Source organism: Phoca vitulina, unplaced genomic scaffold (genome assembly GCF_004348235.1).
Source record: "Phoca vitulina isolate PV1807 unplaced genomic scaffold, GSC_HSeal_1.0 scaffold2, whole genome shotgun sequence".
Taxonomy (NCBI): Eukaryota; Metazoa; Chordata; class Mammalia; order Carnivora; family Phocidae; genus Phoca; species Phoca vitulina.
Genome location: NW_022589705.1, coordinates 23,683,837 through 23,699,373, shown reverse-complemented (window position 1 = coordinate 23,699,373; position 15,537 = coordinate 23,683,837). Strand labels below are relative to the sequence as shown.

At 43.7% G+C, this 15,537-nt stretch overlaps 1 protein-coding gene across 1 annotated transcript in view; it reads right to left on the bottom strand.

The window, feature by feature from the left end:
- Nucleotides 1–15,537, bottom strand: part of ABCA4 (ATP binding cassette subfamily A member 4) — a 132,682-nt gene that overhangs the window by 90,506 nt on the left and 26,639 nt on the right. The window contains exons 7-11 of the mRNA XM_032423312.1: nt 8,756–8,845; nt 6,019–6,259; nt 4,876–5,015; nt 4,102–4,218; nt 3,224–3,421 (exon numbers count right to left, since the gene is read on the bottom strand). Coding sequence (XP_032279203.1) covers nt 3,224–3,421; nt 4,102–4,218; nt 4,876–5,015; nt 6,019–6,259; nt 8,756–8,845 — 786 coding nt within the window. The remainder of the gene's footprint in view (nt 1–3,223; nt 3,422–4,101; nt 4,219–4,875; nt 5,016–6,018; nt 6,260–8,755; nt 8,846–15,537) is intronic.

Genomic DNA, 15,537 nt, shown 5'->3' with positions numbered 1-15,537 from the left:
GCTTCTGCCTCCATCAAAACCCCTCTTAGGAACCCCTGCGGGAGACCACTGACCGGTGGCCACCATGGCCTTTGCTTAGGAGCACTTAGCTCGGTTAATGGGATTGCAAGGCCCTTGGAATCCTGGTGGCTGAGGCAGGATGTAATTAGCAGCTCATAATCCCTTGAGGGGCATCAGGAACAGCTCAGTGGCTGGGTCTGATTTCACTAATGTCATTGTCCTCCTCTTAAGCAGTAGTTTTGGTTGGTTTGTATTTTGTTAATAAATTAGTATTAAAGTGCTTACTATATTCCAGGCATTGGTCATGCAAATACTTTGCATGAATTAACTCAGTTAATCAAGTCTATTAGGTAAGTACTATTAATATCTCCATTTTACAGATTCAGAAACTGAAGCACAAGTAGCAGAGATTTGAACCCAGGCAGTCTGGTTCTAGAAACTGAATTCTTATCCATCTAAGCAGTTGGTACATATTAAGTACCTGTTGGGTGCCTGGCACTACATGAAGCACAAGCTACATGGAAAAAATAATCCTACAAGAAATGAGACCTTTATGTCACCAAGCAAATGTCAAGTCAAACAAAAGACAAGAGATATTCTTTACTCCTGATGTACCTAACAAAAACACTGTGAGAACCACTGAACTCCATTCAGTAGAGCTCTTCTCTCCCATCCACACCCCCTCCCAGAACCCTGCGTGTGTTATAACCACAGCAGGTGGATGGTGGTGACATGGCCAGGGATGGAGACACATGTGGTAGAGAAAGCTCAGAGGAGTGAATGGCTAAACTTATGGTGAAAGCAGAAGTGACATTTGAGAGCTGAGTTTCAAAGAATGAATGAATGGAAGCTCAACAGATGGGGAAGGAAAAGTCATTTCAGGCTTTTCTGTCTTATGTTTCTTCTTTTGGGGGAAACAGCTTCCCCCACTTCACAGTAATCCTGCCCAGTCCCTGAGATTCAGATTAAGCTAACTTTGCTTTCCTGACCTCATGGTGGGCGGATGACCCACACCTCCCTATCATAGTACATGATCCCCCCGGAGACTCAGAGATAGGTAGAGCCAGGCCAATCAGAAAACTGTCTGGGAGTATTGCTTATACTATGGGAAAGCCACTCCCTCTTTCTGCAGACTTTCTGGGGGTAAAGCTGACCACCAAGGGCTGTGAGCAGCTGACACACCACCAAATGGAGAGGGCCTCGCTGAGATTGAAGCTGGGCAGAAGCAAGCACAACCATGAGATGGAAAGGCACAAGGGTCTCATGGCAGCATTCAGTCCTTAGATCCCCGGAACTTCCAGGTTAGGTCAACCAATGAATTCTCTTTTTTGTTTAAGCAAAGAAGCTGTAATCAGTGGCAGCATTTGCAAAGGGCAAAGTCATGAGCAGTCAGGGTATGTCTGAGGGTGGCAAGAGGGCCGGTGGGGCAGGGCAGCAGATGTGCGAGTGAGCGCCGGCTGGGCAGGCGGGCTGCGGCAGGTGTGGAAGGCACTTGTGTTCCCTGGGGACCAACTCAGTGAGATTTTAAGCATGAGAGTGATGACAGCAGATGCATGTTTGAAATGCAGCTCTGGTGGCAGTGGGGAGAGAGGCCTGAGCCAACAGAGATGGGACCCTGGAGCCCCAGGAGGAAGCCACTGGAACAGGCTGGCAGAGAGATGACAACGCTTCCAGAACTCAGAGAGCCTGAAAAGCAAGAGGTGGAGTTGACACATATCTAGGAGATAGACAAAGCTCAGTGTGATACTATGATTTATAGTAAGACACATGGATTTGGTCTTTGTCTGTTTCTGGTAGAGCTCCTAAAACCCTTAGAATTTCCTAAGCGATGAACACCATTAAGGTGTGTTTTGTTATGTTCATGAGGTGACTTTTGGACCTCACCTAAGGATGAGGACTGGTTGCCAGAGGGGCCAACCATGTGATTACAGGGTTGGAGGGGAGGGGGGGGGAGTGGGCTGGAAGCTGAGTTCAATCACTGATGGCCGTGGTTTAACCAGCCATGCCTAAGTAATGAAGCCTTCATGAAAACTCAGAAGGATGGGGTTTGGAGAGCTTCCAGGTTGATGAACATGTGGAGATTTGGGGAGAGTGGTGTGTCCAGACAGGACACAGAAGCTCCACACCCTTTTCTCATCCCTTGCCCTATATATCTCTTCCATTTGGCTGCTCCTGAGTTATATCCTTTCAAAATAAACCAGTGATCTAATGCATAAAATGTTTGTGAGTCCTGTGAGGCACTCTAGCAAATTAATTGAATCCAAGAAGGGGTCATGGGAACCTGCCATCTAAACCTGTGGGCAGAAGTGGGGGTGGTGTCTGAAGTGGGGGTGGGCACCAGTGTCATGGGACTGAGTCCTTAACCTAGGGGACCTGACGTTATCTCCAGGTAGCATCAGCATTGAGTTGAACTGCAGGACACCCAGCTGGTGTTGAAGAATCTCTTGGTGGTATGGGAAAAACCATCATGTGTTGGAACTGGTGCACAATTGTCCTCAGTGACTGGACATGAAAGAGGCAGCAGAGGGGTCAGAAGGGCAGGCTCTGAATTCAGGCACACCCAGATCTGGATGTGATCTGCTACACATAACAGCTATGGAATGGGATCTTATTTAACCTCTTTAAGCCTCAGCTTCTGCATCTGTTAAAATAAGAATGATAACAGTGCACCACTTAATGGAGGAGCTCTGGCAAGGATGAAATGAGTTACTGTGTAGGAAAGCACTGAGCACAGTCCTTGGCACAAAGAAACCTTCAATAAATAACAGCTGTTGTGTGGAAGGTGAGGAAGAAAGGTAACTAAGGATGACCCCCAAATCTCTGGCTTGATAATTTGGGGATCAGGGTAGGAAATGCCTCAGGAAGACAGGTTCTATGGGGGAGGAGAACACAAATCTATTTTGAGCTACATTGAGCATGATACGCCTGTAGAAGCTGTGGGGTGAGAGTTTCCAGCAAACAGTGGGACCTGAGAACTTGCAGTTTCTGGCCAATGATGATCGAATCTATGGCACACTAGTGAGGGCGGAGGACAGACACAACTACTTCACAGGCTACAAGGGAGGAGGAGCAGCCCAGGAGGAGTCAGGGAGCCATGAGGAGGGCGGACATGGGAAAAGGGAACTGTTTTACGTGTGGATAAACTATTAGGGAACAGGATCCACTTCTGTTTGGGAGCTGTGAGAATTCCTGGTTCATCAGTGGGGAAAAGGAGATGCCTCACCTCCAGGTATTTGCTAGCTAGGCGCAGGGTGCGATCCGTGATGTTAAATACATCCCTCCAGTTGAAGTTGGCCTCATCATTGGCCTGGCTCTCTCGAGGACCCCTATCCAGGAAGTTCAGCACGGCTTCTGCAGTGATACCTTCCTCACCAAGCTGACTATTCAAAAAGCCTTTCACTGTTGGGTTCTCCAGGGTGTCCTTGGGAGGAAGCAATACAGTCACAGTATTTAGAAATTCCACAGGATCTCTGGTCTTGTTTTCAGGCCATTTCCAATTTTTAATGAAAAGGGATACACATTAAGCTTCCCTAAAAATCTAGTGGGTTTTTTTCCATGATAAGGCATGCCTATCTATATCCCATTTCCCCTGAATACACAGGTCTCTATAGAAGGAAAATGTGAATGTTGGGGGTTGGGAAAGAAGGACAGGGAAAATGGTAATATAGGAAGCTTTTTTTTTTTTTTTTTTTTTAACGTTTTTTTTTTGTTGTTGTTCTCTTTTAATTATCCCTGCTATATAAGACTCTGATCTCCTGGCTTTGCAAAACTGGAAATGACAGCAGACAACATACTCAACCACCTTTGCAGTTACAGAGCTGGCCGCTTGGGGAGATGTCCCTTTGAATCTGAGGCCCTCAAGTGAATTCAAAAAAGCAAGAAACTTCAGGAAGCCATTGATCAATTTTTAATTTCTCCCAGAATTCAAGAAACACTTCCCACCCAAAGTCAGTGACTCCACTTGGGGACAGCTCTCAGAACTAGTGCCTTTGGCCCCTGCTTATTATATTTTGATCCAACTCCAGATCAACCCTTTACTGAGAAAAGGAAATTTATGGAATTTTCTTGGCCCTTCTCTCCCCCTCCCCCTGCCATCCGTACTCTGATTGTGGCCATCCGCGTGCTCTTGTCAAAGAAGTACCAGATCTGGGGGCCTACTTCTTCCCAGGCTTTGACCAACTTCCTAAGGCGCTCCAGCTCTTCAAAAGTTGAGTTGGCCTAAAACCAGACAGAGACAGATAGAGACAAGAACAGGGAGGAAAAATGTGAGAGAGAACTTTTGATTGTACCTTCCCTGCTCCTGTCATAAACACGCAGTGTTTAGGAAAGGGTTTTCAAGGAAGTGTCTTTACTTCCTAGTCTACTGATATTTCCCAGAACAATCTGCTATTTCCTAGCATCCACACTGCCAGAATCTAGTTTCTTAATATCTCAGAGACACATGTAATACTGACGATGTCATTGTCCCAGAGCCTCATTAAAACTAGATCTGGACTCCCTGTAAGGAAATGCTCTTCTCCCTTCCTGCCTTTGTCTCTTCCGGGGAGCCAGGATTCAGAGAACTGTGAGCCCTTCCATTAGGGAAAAAATTCGGGCGCTGGGGAAGAAAACCTCATCGTAGGTTTTGTAGAGAAGGGAGGGCCCAGGCAGGGACAAGGGCACAAAGCATTCCAATGATGACTGTGGATGGGGGAGGAACCCTAGACTCCTCTAAGCAAAAAATAAACATAAGGCTCGCTACCAGGAGACTATGAGAGCTCAAGCAGGCGCGTGCTCCTGAGCTAGTGCTCTCTCTCTCTCTCTCTCGCTCTCGCTCTCGCTCTCATTCTTCTGGGAGGTCCAAGGTAAAAAGGACAAGACCAGCTGGGACCTTACATTCTGCAGTATTCTGCGTGTTGCCGGAGAATCTGGAGTAAAGAGGATTTTTCCCATCAGCAAAGGCTTTGCTGCCCTCCAGGCTATTTTGGTGAGAGGGTTTGACTCCAGGCTCTGGATCAGTGCATTACAAAAGGTCGCTGCCAGGAAAGAAGGGGCAGATTTTATAGAAACTCCCCGTTGCTCAGAGCTAAACATAGTCATTAGTGTGTTCAAATCACAGGTCTCATTCAACTCGATGCTGGAGGATTTGACAAATAACCTACATTAATAGGCTGTACCCCACCAATAACAAGCTCATCATTAGTAAGTAACAAAATGCCACAGTGCATCTCAATAAGGGCCTCATCAGAGAAACAAAGAATGGGGCTTGCCCTGTGGTTTATTCTGCTTTAGAAGGAGGCTCTGAAGCCTGCCTGGGATTACTGCCATTCTCACATGAAAGGGACAAGAGGCCAAACAAGGCCTCCCCTTGGAATCTCAGCTTTAGCCTCCATAATTTCCCTTCACATAGCTACTTAATTTCTTTGTCATGTGGGCTATCTTAGGGCCCAACTAATTTTGGTGCGTGCCTTGCTGCCTCTTTTCAGTTTTTAACTCAAAGGTCACCCAGTTGCATTTCTTCCCCACCCCACCTTCCTTTACCCCACAGAAGCCTCCCCCTCCCAAAATAATAAAAGGTAGGAAAGATGGCTTGCCAGGGACTTGCCATTTGGAATGTAACTCAGCACTGCACACACAGATTTTCACTGCACTGTGTTTGTAAAAACATCCCACAGCCGTGTTTACTTGCCAGGGCCCTTCTGACCTGAGATTTGCTTGCAACTCTGGATTGTCTCCTCATTTATCTTTCTTCCCTTCCTCTAGAACTTAACCCTAGTTCAATCAGATCAGTGGGAAATGTCCTCTCTGTTCCCTTTCCAAGTGGGTCTCAGTTCTTTCCGTGGCTCATATCCAGAATTCTTTAGGAGCACTGCCCATTTCCTACAAGGGGAAATGGACTTTCTGGGAGCAGAAGCCTCTCTGCCCAAGGCCCCTCAACAAGACCGACTTAACCCCAGGACTGGGTTTCCCTGGAAGTGTTAAACCATCAGCTTCACCAACATGAGACGCCATTTTATATACATGACTCAGAAAACTTACTTGTTCTTTTGTCATAAGAATAGATAGGATCCTTCCTTGTGGAGTCAATCCCTAGGAAGGCCTTATAGTTATTGTCTTCATACCAGTTGAAGGAGAACACTCGAGAGCCTCCTCCCTCTGGGTAGCCACACAAGAGATCAGACAGGATGCTCATCAGCTGTGTGAAGGTCTCTGGACCGCCAGTCTGCATGAGAGACCTGGCCACCCACAGCAAGTCTCGAACACTCGGTCGATGGATGAACTAGGGCAAGGCAAAGGCTTCAGGTTATTTTAAGGCAGTTAGAATCATAATCACTGTGATTCCAGGCTCCAAAGTATGGGGAGACCTCCACATATGCTTTGACTTCCACATTTAAAAGAAACCATGCATATTCTCAGCAATTCTTAATCCAGCTGTGAAATAAAAACCTATGCATCTACTCAGAGCCTAAAAGGAAACTAGAACGAGTCTTAAGGATAAACAAAGAGTGAATCTCAAAGTATTTTAATATCACTTCTTCCTTCTAGGCCCCTTTATCTGAATTCCTTGGGAATGTGTCCTTGGACAAATGGAGGGAGTATTTCTTTGTAAGCCAGTTCTTGGGTTCTGTTATCCCATCAGGATGGGAATACTGGGGAAAAAAGGGGAAATAAAATGATGGAGGGATGGCTCTGTCCTAGAAAAGATCACAGCAAATTTCTTTGGCCAAGTAATTTAGAATTTAGTTTCTTATATTTGGAAAATTATCTTCTTATTAGCTTAATTTTACCAAATGTGAGTTCTTCCATCTCCCTGAAATGTGTGGTTTGTAGTTTCTATGTATGTGTGTGTGTCTGTGTATGTTAAGACCCAAGCAAATATAGGACAGATGAAGTCTTCATTCTTGGAAGAACACTTTATTTATTTGTTTTTATTTTTTAAAAAAGATTTTATTTATTTATTGGAGAGAGAGACAGATAGCAAGAGAGAGCAGCAGCAGGGAGGAGAGGGAGAAGCAGGCTCCCCGAGGTAGGGTTCAAACCCAGGACCCTGGGATCTTGACCTGAGCCGAAAGCAGGTGCTTAACCGACTGAGCCACCCAGGTGCCCCTGGAAGAACACTTTAAATTCTGCACCAAACTAAGAAGAGGCTGGTGGTCTTCTCCTCTCCATATGAGTTCCCATGTCCCTTGCTGGACTCATCCTTTGAAGGTAGATCTGTAATGCTGAGAACTAAGTTGCGGGTTGCCAGAGTTGCCAGGGTCTCAGCACCCATATGTCATCTGGCTTTGGTTTAGGGGAATATGCAAAATAAAAACAGTGCTGCTTTTATTCCTCAAACACACTTATTATTAATTTTCAAAGGCACTCGGGAATTTAAAAAAGCCTTAGGATTCGGTCAGGTGAGACTGAAAACAGTTCCCCTACTTCAATAAGTGATGTTTACCTGTCATCCCTGTCTTTGTCCACATGCCAACACTTGCCCTCTGAAACTCAAGCACTGTGGAGGATCCACACTGTGAGTCATGCCTATAATCACAGTCTAGTCTTCAATAATAAACTTGGAATCTCAAATTGCTTCGACAACAGTAAGTCTCATGACAGTCTTGTAAGGGGTTATTATCATTATTATGTTGCTCATTTAAGCAAAGCACTTGGAGATGAAGGGGCTGTTCTGGGGTCAAATGGTCTAGTATCAGTTAATATAAACGGAGCCATCTGCTACAACCTAGTTCACAATGCTTACACTTGCTATCTAGACAGGCAAGAAACTTTCTGGAACTCCCACACAGACTGAGGAGTGTTGATATGATTTGGGGACTTTTTTTCACATTCTCTATCATTTTCAGCCCCATTATACTGATAAGAAGTTTTTAAATGCTCATGAAGAAAAGAATGTTAAATAGAGACTCCCACTAGAGCAGGTGGCCATCAGTACAATGGGCCCTTCTCTAACTTTCGCTGCACAGCAGCACTCACACTCTGCCCCAGGTTGAACTTAGTTTTATGAACACAGATCCACAATGCAATTTTCCAGGTTGGCTAAGCCAAGTCAGCTGAGAATACTGGAGGGGAAAATGGGGAAAATTATGCTTCACCTTTTGCCTCCCTTTCATAATACACATCACACTTGAAGGTAATTGTTTATTTCACATTGCTCTTCCCCATTAGATTGTATGTTTCAGTAGGGTAGTGACCATACCTGTCTCTTCATCATTATGCCCCCAACACCTCTCATCTATTGAGTGGAGAATCAATTTCTATACAGGTAAAGGCTTGTCCAACCAGATGTTAACAGAAACATGCACATCTTTCACAAAACAACACAAAAATGTCAATTTTTTTTTTTTTTGGTGTTGGAATGAGTCAATATATTTAAGACACTTTAAAATAATGTCTGTAAGCACTTTGTAAGTATACGCTATTGCTATTAGCAGTATAGATTTAGGTGGATTGTAAGAGCATAATAGGATGGACCACATCAATACTGGAAGGACTTAGATTCAGTGTAAGTCCACTGATAACCTGCCACACAAGACATGGTGGCATTTCTTCCTAGGTGTGAAATCAGAAAGATGGTTCCCTATCTTTTGCCTCCAACCTAGAAGCACAGATAATTTAGGAACTGAACAGATGCTTTGTAACTGCTAAATAGAAAGTTCAAACGTATTTCTCCTTGAACAGGTCTGAGGTACAATTAAATTGTTTGATATAGTAAGTGTGGTAAAATGGTGGAAAGATATAATAACATTATCATTAGTATCATTAGGCTGCTTACCTCTTGAATTCTTGGTGACATATCAGAAAATATTCTTCCCCAGGATCTCAGATTGATACCTTGAGAACTGCGGTCTAGGAGTGTGGGAAGCTGTAATTGATAGGAAAAAAATATAAAATATATATGTGTGTATATACATACATGTATAAGTTATACATGTACACATGGGTGCTATCTGATCTCCTGTATGCTTGAAAAACATTCCCTCCCTTTTTTTCCTGATCACAGGACCTCTTCTGCTAGATTACTTTAAAAAACAAACTTGTTTTGGGGCACCTGAGTGGCTCAGTCGTTAAGCGTCTGCCTTCAGCTCAGGTCATGATCCCAGGGTCCTGGGATCGAGCCCCGCATCGAGCCCTGCATCGAGCCCCGCATCCGGCTCCCTGCTCGGCTGGGGGCCTGCCTCTCCCTCTCCCCCTGCTTATGTTCCCTCTATCACTGTCTCTCTCTCTCTGTCAAATAAATAAATAAAATCTTAAAAAACAAACAAACTTGTTTTATCTAATTGAGAAAATCAAAGGCTCTTATTCCAAGTCTGATTCCAGGCTCAGCTCCTGCTGAGCTAGTCAATCACAAATAGTTTCCCAGTGACATTAAATATGCCAAAGTGATTCTGATTGCTGCTTTAGCAACACCAAACAAGCCTCCTGGAGGAAGGAAACCAACATAGCTGCTGGACTGTAAAGGAAGGCTGTGTGCTGATGTGCCCATCTGAGCACCTTGGGCTCTGCGGACACACTCAGGCTTCCTCACTGTTCACATCTCTGCTCCCTTTGAGGCTTCTCAGGTAGGTTGTGGCTCTTCCTCTGTTCAACACTACTTTCTTATATGGAAGCTTTGGCTAGTTATATCATCTTTCTTTCAAAGCTGCTGCTGGCAGGTTTGAAGAGAAGTTTTCTTGCAGATTACTCAGTTGACAGCAGTGTTCTGGTGACCCCAGGCCCATGAGACAACACAAAACTATTCAAGCACTTTCCACCCACACAGGCAACGTGGAAGCCCACAAGTTTGCTGGCTGCAAACCTGAGCCCAATTGAACAACTTGTTTTCCGGAAACCAAGTTCAAGTCCTGAATGAATTACTTCATTCTTGATAGTTTCAAAACTGATTGACTCACTGATCCTGTGTCTTTTAGGAATGAATTCTAAGTTTTAAGATGGTGGTTTTCAAACTCAAGTGGGCATCTTGAGCATGTCTGCAGGGGCTCTGCATTTTTCACAAGATAGATGTGTAATTCTGACTCAAGGATCTGTGGACCACAAGCCACAAGCCTCAGCTTTTTATTTGCCAGGGTGGTTCTCCTAAATGATGGGTGGGCTGACCCAGCTGCAGCCCAGCTGAGAAGCAGGTGGAGTTAGGTTTTGAGCAGCCCTGCCTCCCATTTCTAGCAGTGGTCCTGCCCTCCCTTCTCGCTGCTCTAGGGGCAGGGGCCCTCACAGTCTCTCTGGCCCTGATACTGAAGAATGAATACAGGAACACTCATGGAACATCAGCATTTCTGGTTCATTTCCTAACTGTAAAACGAAAGGCTTTGTTATGAGGGCTTCAAAGCAGACAGGAGAACAATTTACCAGAAGAAGTAGCAGCAAAACCACCCTTGCAACTACACCACTGAGAAGCATCTTCTCTCCTTAACCTTTACACTGGGCCTAGACATTGGTCTTGCCAGGACTTCTTTTCAAACTCCTTGAAAATAGTTTCAGGGAACGCTGGGCAAAGAACTTTAATTCCTGCTTTAATTCCATGAGAGGGTGGGGCTGAGAACAGTAGGTAGGGAGGAAGCCAGCAGGTAAAAATGTGTGCCAGTAGCAAGTTATCACCAACTCCTGTGATTCACCTCCTCACTACTCCAATAAGATCTATTAGAGATGAAAGGAGATCTAAGAGATACACCAATAAAATGCCATGTGTGGACTTTATTTTGATCTGAACAAATCAGCTGTAACAATCAGAGGAAAGTGAACATGATTGGGTATTAGATAATATTAAGGAATTATTGTTAATTTTGTTGGGTGTGATGGTAGAATTGTGGTTTTGTTAAAACAAGTAAGTTTCCATGTGTTAGAGATATATAGGGAAGTATGTAAGGGTGAAAGAATATGTTGTCTGTGATTTGCTTTAAAAGATATCAGGGAAAAAAAGTGAGGAGCAAATTAAACAATAATGGCCAAATGTTGAAAACAGCTGAAGCTGTGTGATGGATTCATTGGAGTTCATTACGTTATTCTCTCTTTTATACTTATTTTTGTAATAGAAAGATTTAAAAATTTAAAAAAAAGGCTTTTTGCATGCAACAATAAATAAATAGCTGAATGAATGAATACTAAATAAATACTCTCTCCTCTCTTTTTTCTCTTCCTCACTAGGACTGCCTTGCTCACACTCTCCTTGCCTCTCTCCCAGAACATTTTCATCAGAATAGCATTCTTGCTGGCCCCTTGTCTCTAGATTCCTCCATTCCAATGCACTCCTCACACTGTAGCCTGAGTTACCTAACAGATCAATCTAACCATGTCATCTCTCCTGCTCAAAGATCTTACATGGCTCCCTACTGCCTCCAGAAGAGAAGGTCAATACCAGCGCTGGACACACATGGCTCCCCCTCTAACCTTCTCTCTTGCTTCTCTTCCATCAGGCTGGACTTCTTTCTACATTTCTTAATATATATATCTAATTTTGCTAATGGTGATAATGCCTGGCTAAAAAACTACATTTCCCAGCCTCCACTGTACCTGGGATGGTCATGTGACAAAATCTTGACCAATAAGATACCAGGAGAAGTCACACAGTGGGGATTTTGGGGAAGACCTATTAAAGGAGGACCCTGGCCTGCCTGGAACATTGATGTGCTGGGGGAGGTAGAGTGACATCTTAGGATCACCAGATGACAAGCACATGCTAAGGATGAGTGATGGAAAAGAAGAGGAGCCTGGGTTCTTGAGAAAATTTGTGGAGCCTCCACACCACTCCTGAATGACCCACCATAGGACTCTGCTTTGGGAGGAATATGAAAGCCACTGTTTTTCAGCATTCTGTTGTAGCCAATTGTAGTTTCTAAATGATATAATTACACATTTGACAAATATGTAGACTGTCCGCTGTGTGCCATTGGCTGGGGGATATAGCAATGATCAAAACAAAATCCTCCTTTTATGAAGTTTACCTTCAAGAATCTCACTGATGTATCTTCAGCTTTCCCTTCACTATTATCACATATATGTGCTCAAGATCCTCCCATGTGAAAGAAAGAACTACTTCTGATGCTTTGTTCCCCTGTAGCTAGTCTAACTGCCTTCCTCCAACCTTTATTCCCACACTTCTTGAAAGAGCAGTCCATGTGCAGTGACTTCAGTTTCTCTCCAACACTCCTGTCTTCCAACCTCACCACCCAACGAAGACACTTTAACATTCTAGTTAAATCCCTAGTTTCCTCCTAGTTTTTAAGTCTAATGGATACTTTTGGTTCTTGTCTTTTCAGACCTCTCTGCTTCTCTCAACACTTCTGATCATGTCCTTTTCACCCCTCGATGTCTGTGACACTGCTCTTGTCTGGTTTGCTCTGATCCTTCTCTGCTTTTCCCATGAGCTCCTCTGCTTCCACCTTCTCCTTCAGTGCTGAGGTTCCTAAGGGGCTCCGTGGCCTTGCTCCTCTCACTCCGCATACTCTCCCTGGATAGTCTCATTCTCTTTATCATTTAATCTGCTACCTTTTTGTTGGTGGCTTCTAAATCTGTACCTCTAACCCCCAGCCATCTGCTGGAGCTTTGCCCAGATCCAACTCATCCTAAACTGATCACATCGCCTTTCCCAAACCACTTTCTGCTCCTGTGCACACATCTTCAGCTGGTGGCACCACCTTCTCCCCTGTCACCAAAGCTAAAAGCCTGAAAGTCATCACTGATTCTTCCCCATCCCCATCCCATTGTCAAAATCCCTAGCCGGGAGACCTAGGAACTGGTACTGGGTCTGAGTGTGGGGCAGGATGAGCCCCCTCTTTGCAAAGAGGGTAGCCAAGGGGTATCTGGAAAACTGGAGGAAGCTGGAATCAGGACTGGAGTCCTAAGAGCTATGCAGAGAAAAAATCACCAGGTCCTACATAATGGGAAGGGACCTAAGAGGGGCTAAAAACCCAGTGCATGGGAAATAAAGAACTGTCACATTCATGTGTCCAAAGAGATTGGACATGAGTTAGTCAATAGCTCCACTTGCTTTTAATTACTTCCCCTTCTTTGTGAGTTTGTTGTCTGTTTTCTTCACATGGCTGTGGGCTGGAGATGATCTGTGGCTGTATTTTGCCTAAGTGGGTGTCTTCTCTCTATCACCTTTCCTTTACTTCCATAGGTTCTAGGCACATTCTGGTCTTAAAACTCCATCCTGCATCAAATTCCACACACTGAAAAGCACCTGTGTCTCTGTCATATCTATATGTATCTATATCCACATATCAATATAGATAGATTTCTATGCATTTTTAAGGGCTCCTAATTTTGCTTTTGAAATTATTTGGCTTTGAGTAACTCATTTAATGAATGATCTGATTTCTCAGCAATCATTGCAAATACTTAGGAATGTTTGCAAAGTGGGAAAACCTGAACTATAAACTAGTTTTTTGAATTTCAAATTTTATGAACATGAAATTTAACAATAAAGTTGAATAATATTATCTTCCTTAAACATTCAATGTAATGCTTATTGATTTTGGTTTTAAAGATTTTCTTTGTATTTCAGAGCCATGATTTTTTTATTTTCGGGTCTCAAACATTCTTGTAGGCCTCTGCAAAGCAACTACACCCATTACTTTAGAGCCAAATAAATAAAACGGCCAACTCACCCCATTCCACTTCATCCTCACCATCACCCCTAGTGGCCAGAGTCAACTCATCTGAAACCACCTCAGCTTCTCCAGAAAGCCTTCCTTCCCTCACTCCATGCTCCTCCGGCCTTCCTTCCCCATGAGTTAGGTGCTCCTCCTAGCTGCTACTAGAATTCTCAGTGCATCCATTTATCACTTTTATATTGGTTTGCTATTATTTTTAATGTATCTGTCTCTCCACTATACTGTAAACTCAGTAAGCATAAAAATAGGCTTTATTTTTATTTTTTTTTAAATATCTTCAGGGCATGGTACACAGTAGATGCTCAAGAAATATTTTATATTAATTAATGAGTAAATTAACTAAAATCTAGTAGCAAAAAGACAGAGCCTATTGAGGTTTCAGGTTTCATGAGGTATGTCTCTATAGATATGATGGTGACTTATAGGAAGGGAGTGGTCAGTTCCACCCGGGGAAGGAGAAGGTAACACTTGAGCTGATGTTTGAAAGAAGAAAAGGTGATGATCCTGAGGGTGAGGGCAGTGTTTGTGGCTGGAAGGGGAGGGCCAGGAATTCCAGGTGGAGAGAGGAATGTGAAGAGAGAGTGACTAGAGAGAGCCAGATAAGAACAAGACCAGGAATCTGGGGGAGAGGGAATAGGAGAAACAACAGCTTGAGATGCATTTTTGGGTCTAGATAACATTTTCTTTTTTGATCTTAATAATTTAATGATATGCGTTATTCAAATGTTTACTGAGCTCTAGCTATGTGCTTGGTACCATAGTTGCAATTCTTTTCCTGGCTCTTTCCAGTGGCGATAGTAAATGATGAGGGTCTTGGATTCACATCTCTGTTACCACTTACATCTCAGAACAGTGCCTGGCCCCCCTAGGGAGCCCTCCATACATATCTGGCCACCAACTATCTGACTGATGTTGCCATAAATTATGAAATAACTTTCCCAGGGCTCTCCTCTTCCTTTGGTTCCCTCCCCCATTATCTATTCAAATTCACATGGATTGCTCCTGCCAAAAGAACCGGAAGAGACTATAAGTTTATTTGAATGGAAATGTAAAAACATTTCTGGAAAGAAAGGTCATAGACGAAAATGGCAAGTATCATCTCTCTCTCTCTCTCTCTCTCTCACACCACACACACACATACCAGTACTTCCTATGCCAACAAATTCTCTTGATGTCCCAAATAACAAGTAACCCTTCCATGTCACAACTGGGTTCAGCACTGTCAACCCAATTTCAAGGTCTGATTAGGCCTCCGAAGAAAGACTGGATATATAAATAGGGCTATGGAAAGGGTATGTCTCTATCATTTCCCATCAGCTATGGTTGGTCTTTGGGGATGGGGGGATCCCTGGGCCTTGATCTACACTCAAAGAAATGGAGAGAAGACTGTAGCTGGCAGTCAAGAAGATTCTGACTATACTAGGTCTCTGTTTGGGTTCTCAAGGGACAAGAAATATGTCTGTCCTATGGGACTATGTAATATTTTTTTCTTAGGGCAGAATAAAGCATATTAGCTACTTAAAAAATCTTGTTTGAGCAATATTTGCTGATGCTTTAGACCCAATAGATTAATCAAACAGGTGCCACTCTGTCAGCACACAAAAGAATGTTTTGTGAGTTGAAATTTTTGTGTTTTACTTTCTCTGATTCAAGAAGACCATCTAGAAAACAGTATTATTTCTAAGCTGAGGATCTACCTAACACAAGGGTAAATAGGTAGCCTCTGGTTAAAAGTGTGTTTACATGGATGACATGGCTTTTGGGAACTGGTAGAAGGATGAACTGTTGTCTTAAAAGCATCCAGACTGAGGTGAACAGCAGACGAAGCAGTGGACAGACAGTACAGGCTTGCTGTATTCAGTCCTGGTATGCTGTTACAGGAAATCCAGATTTATCCAGGGGGGAAGTTGTTGCTAGGCAACTGGGAGAATGTGGATTTGAAGTA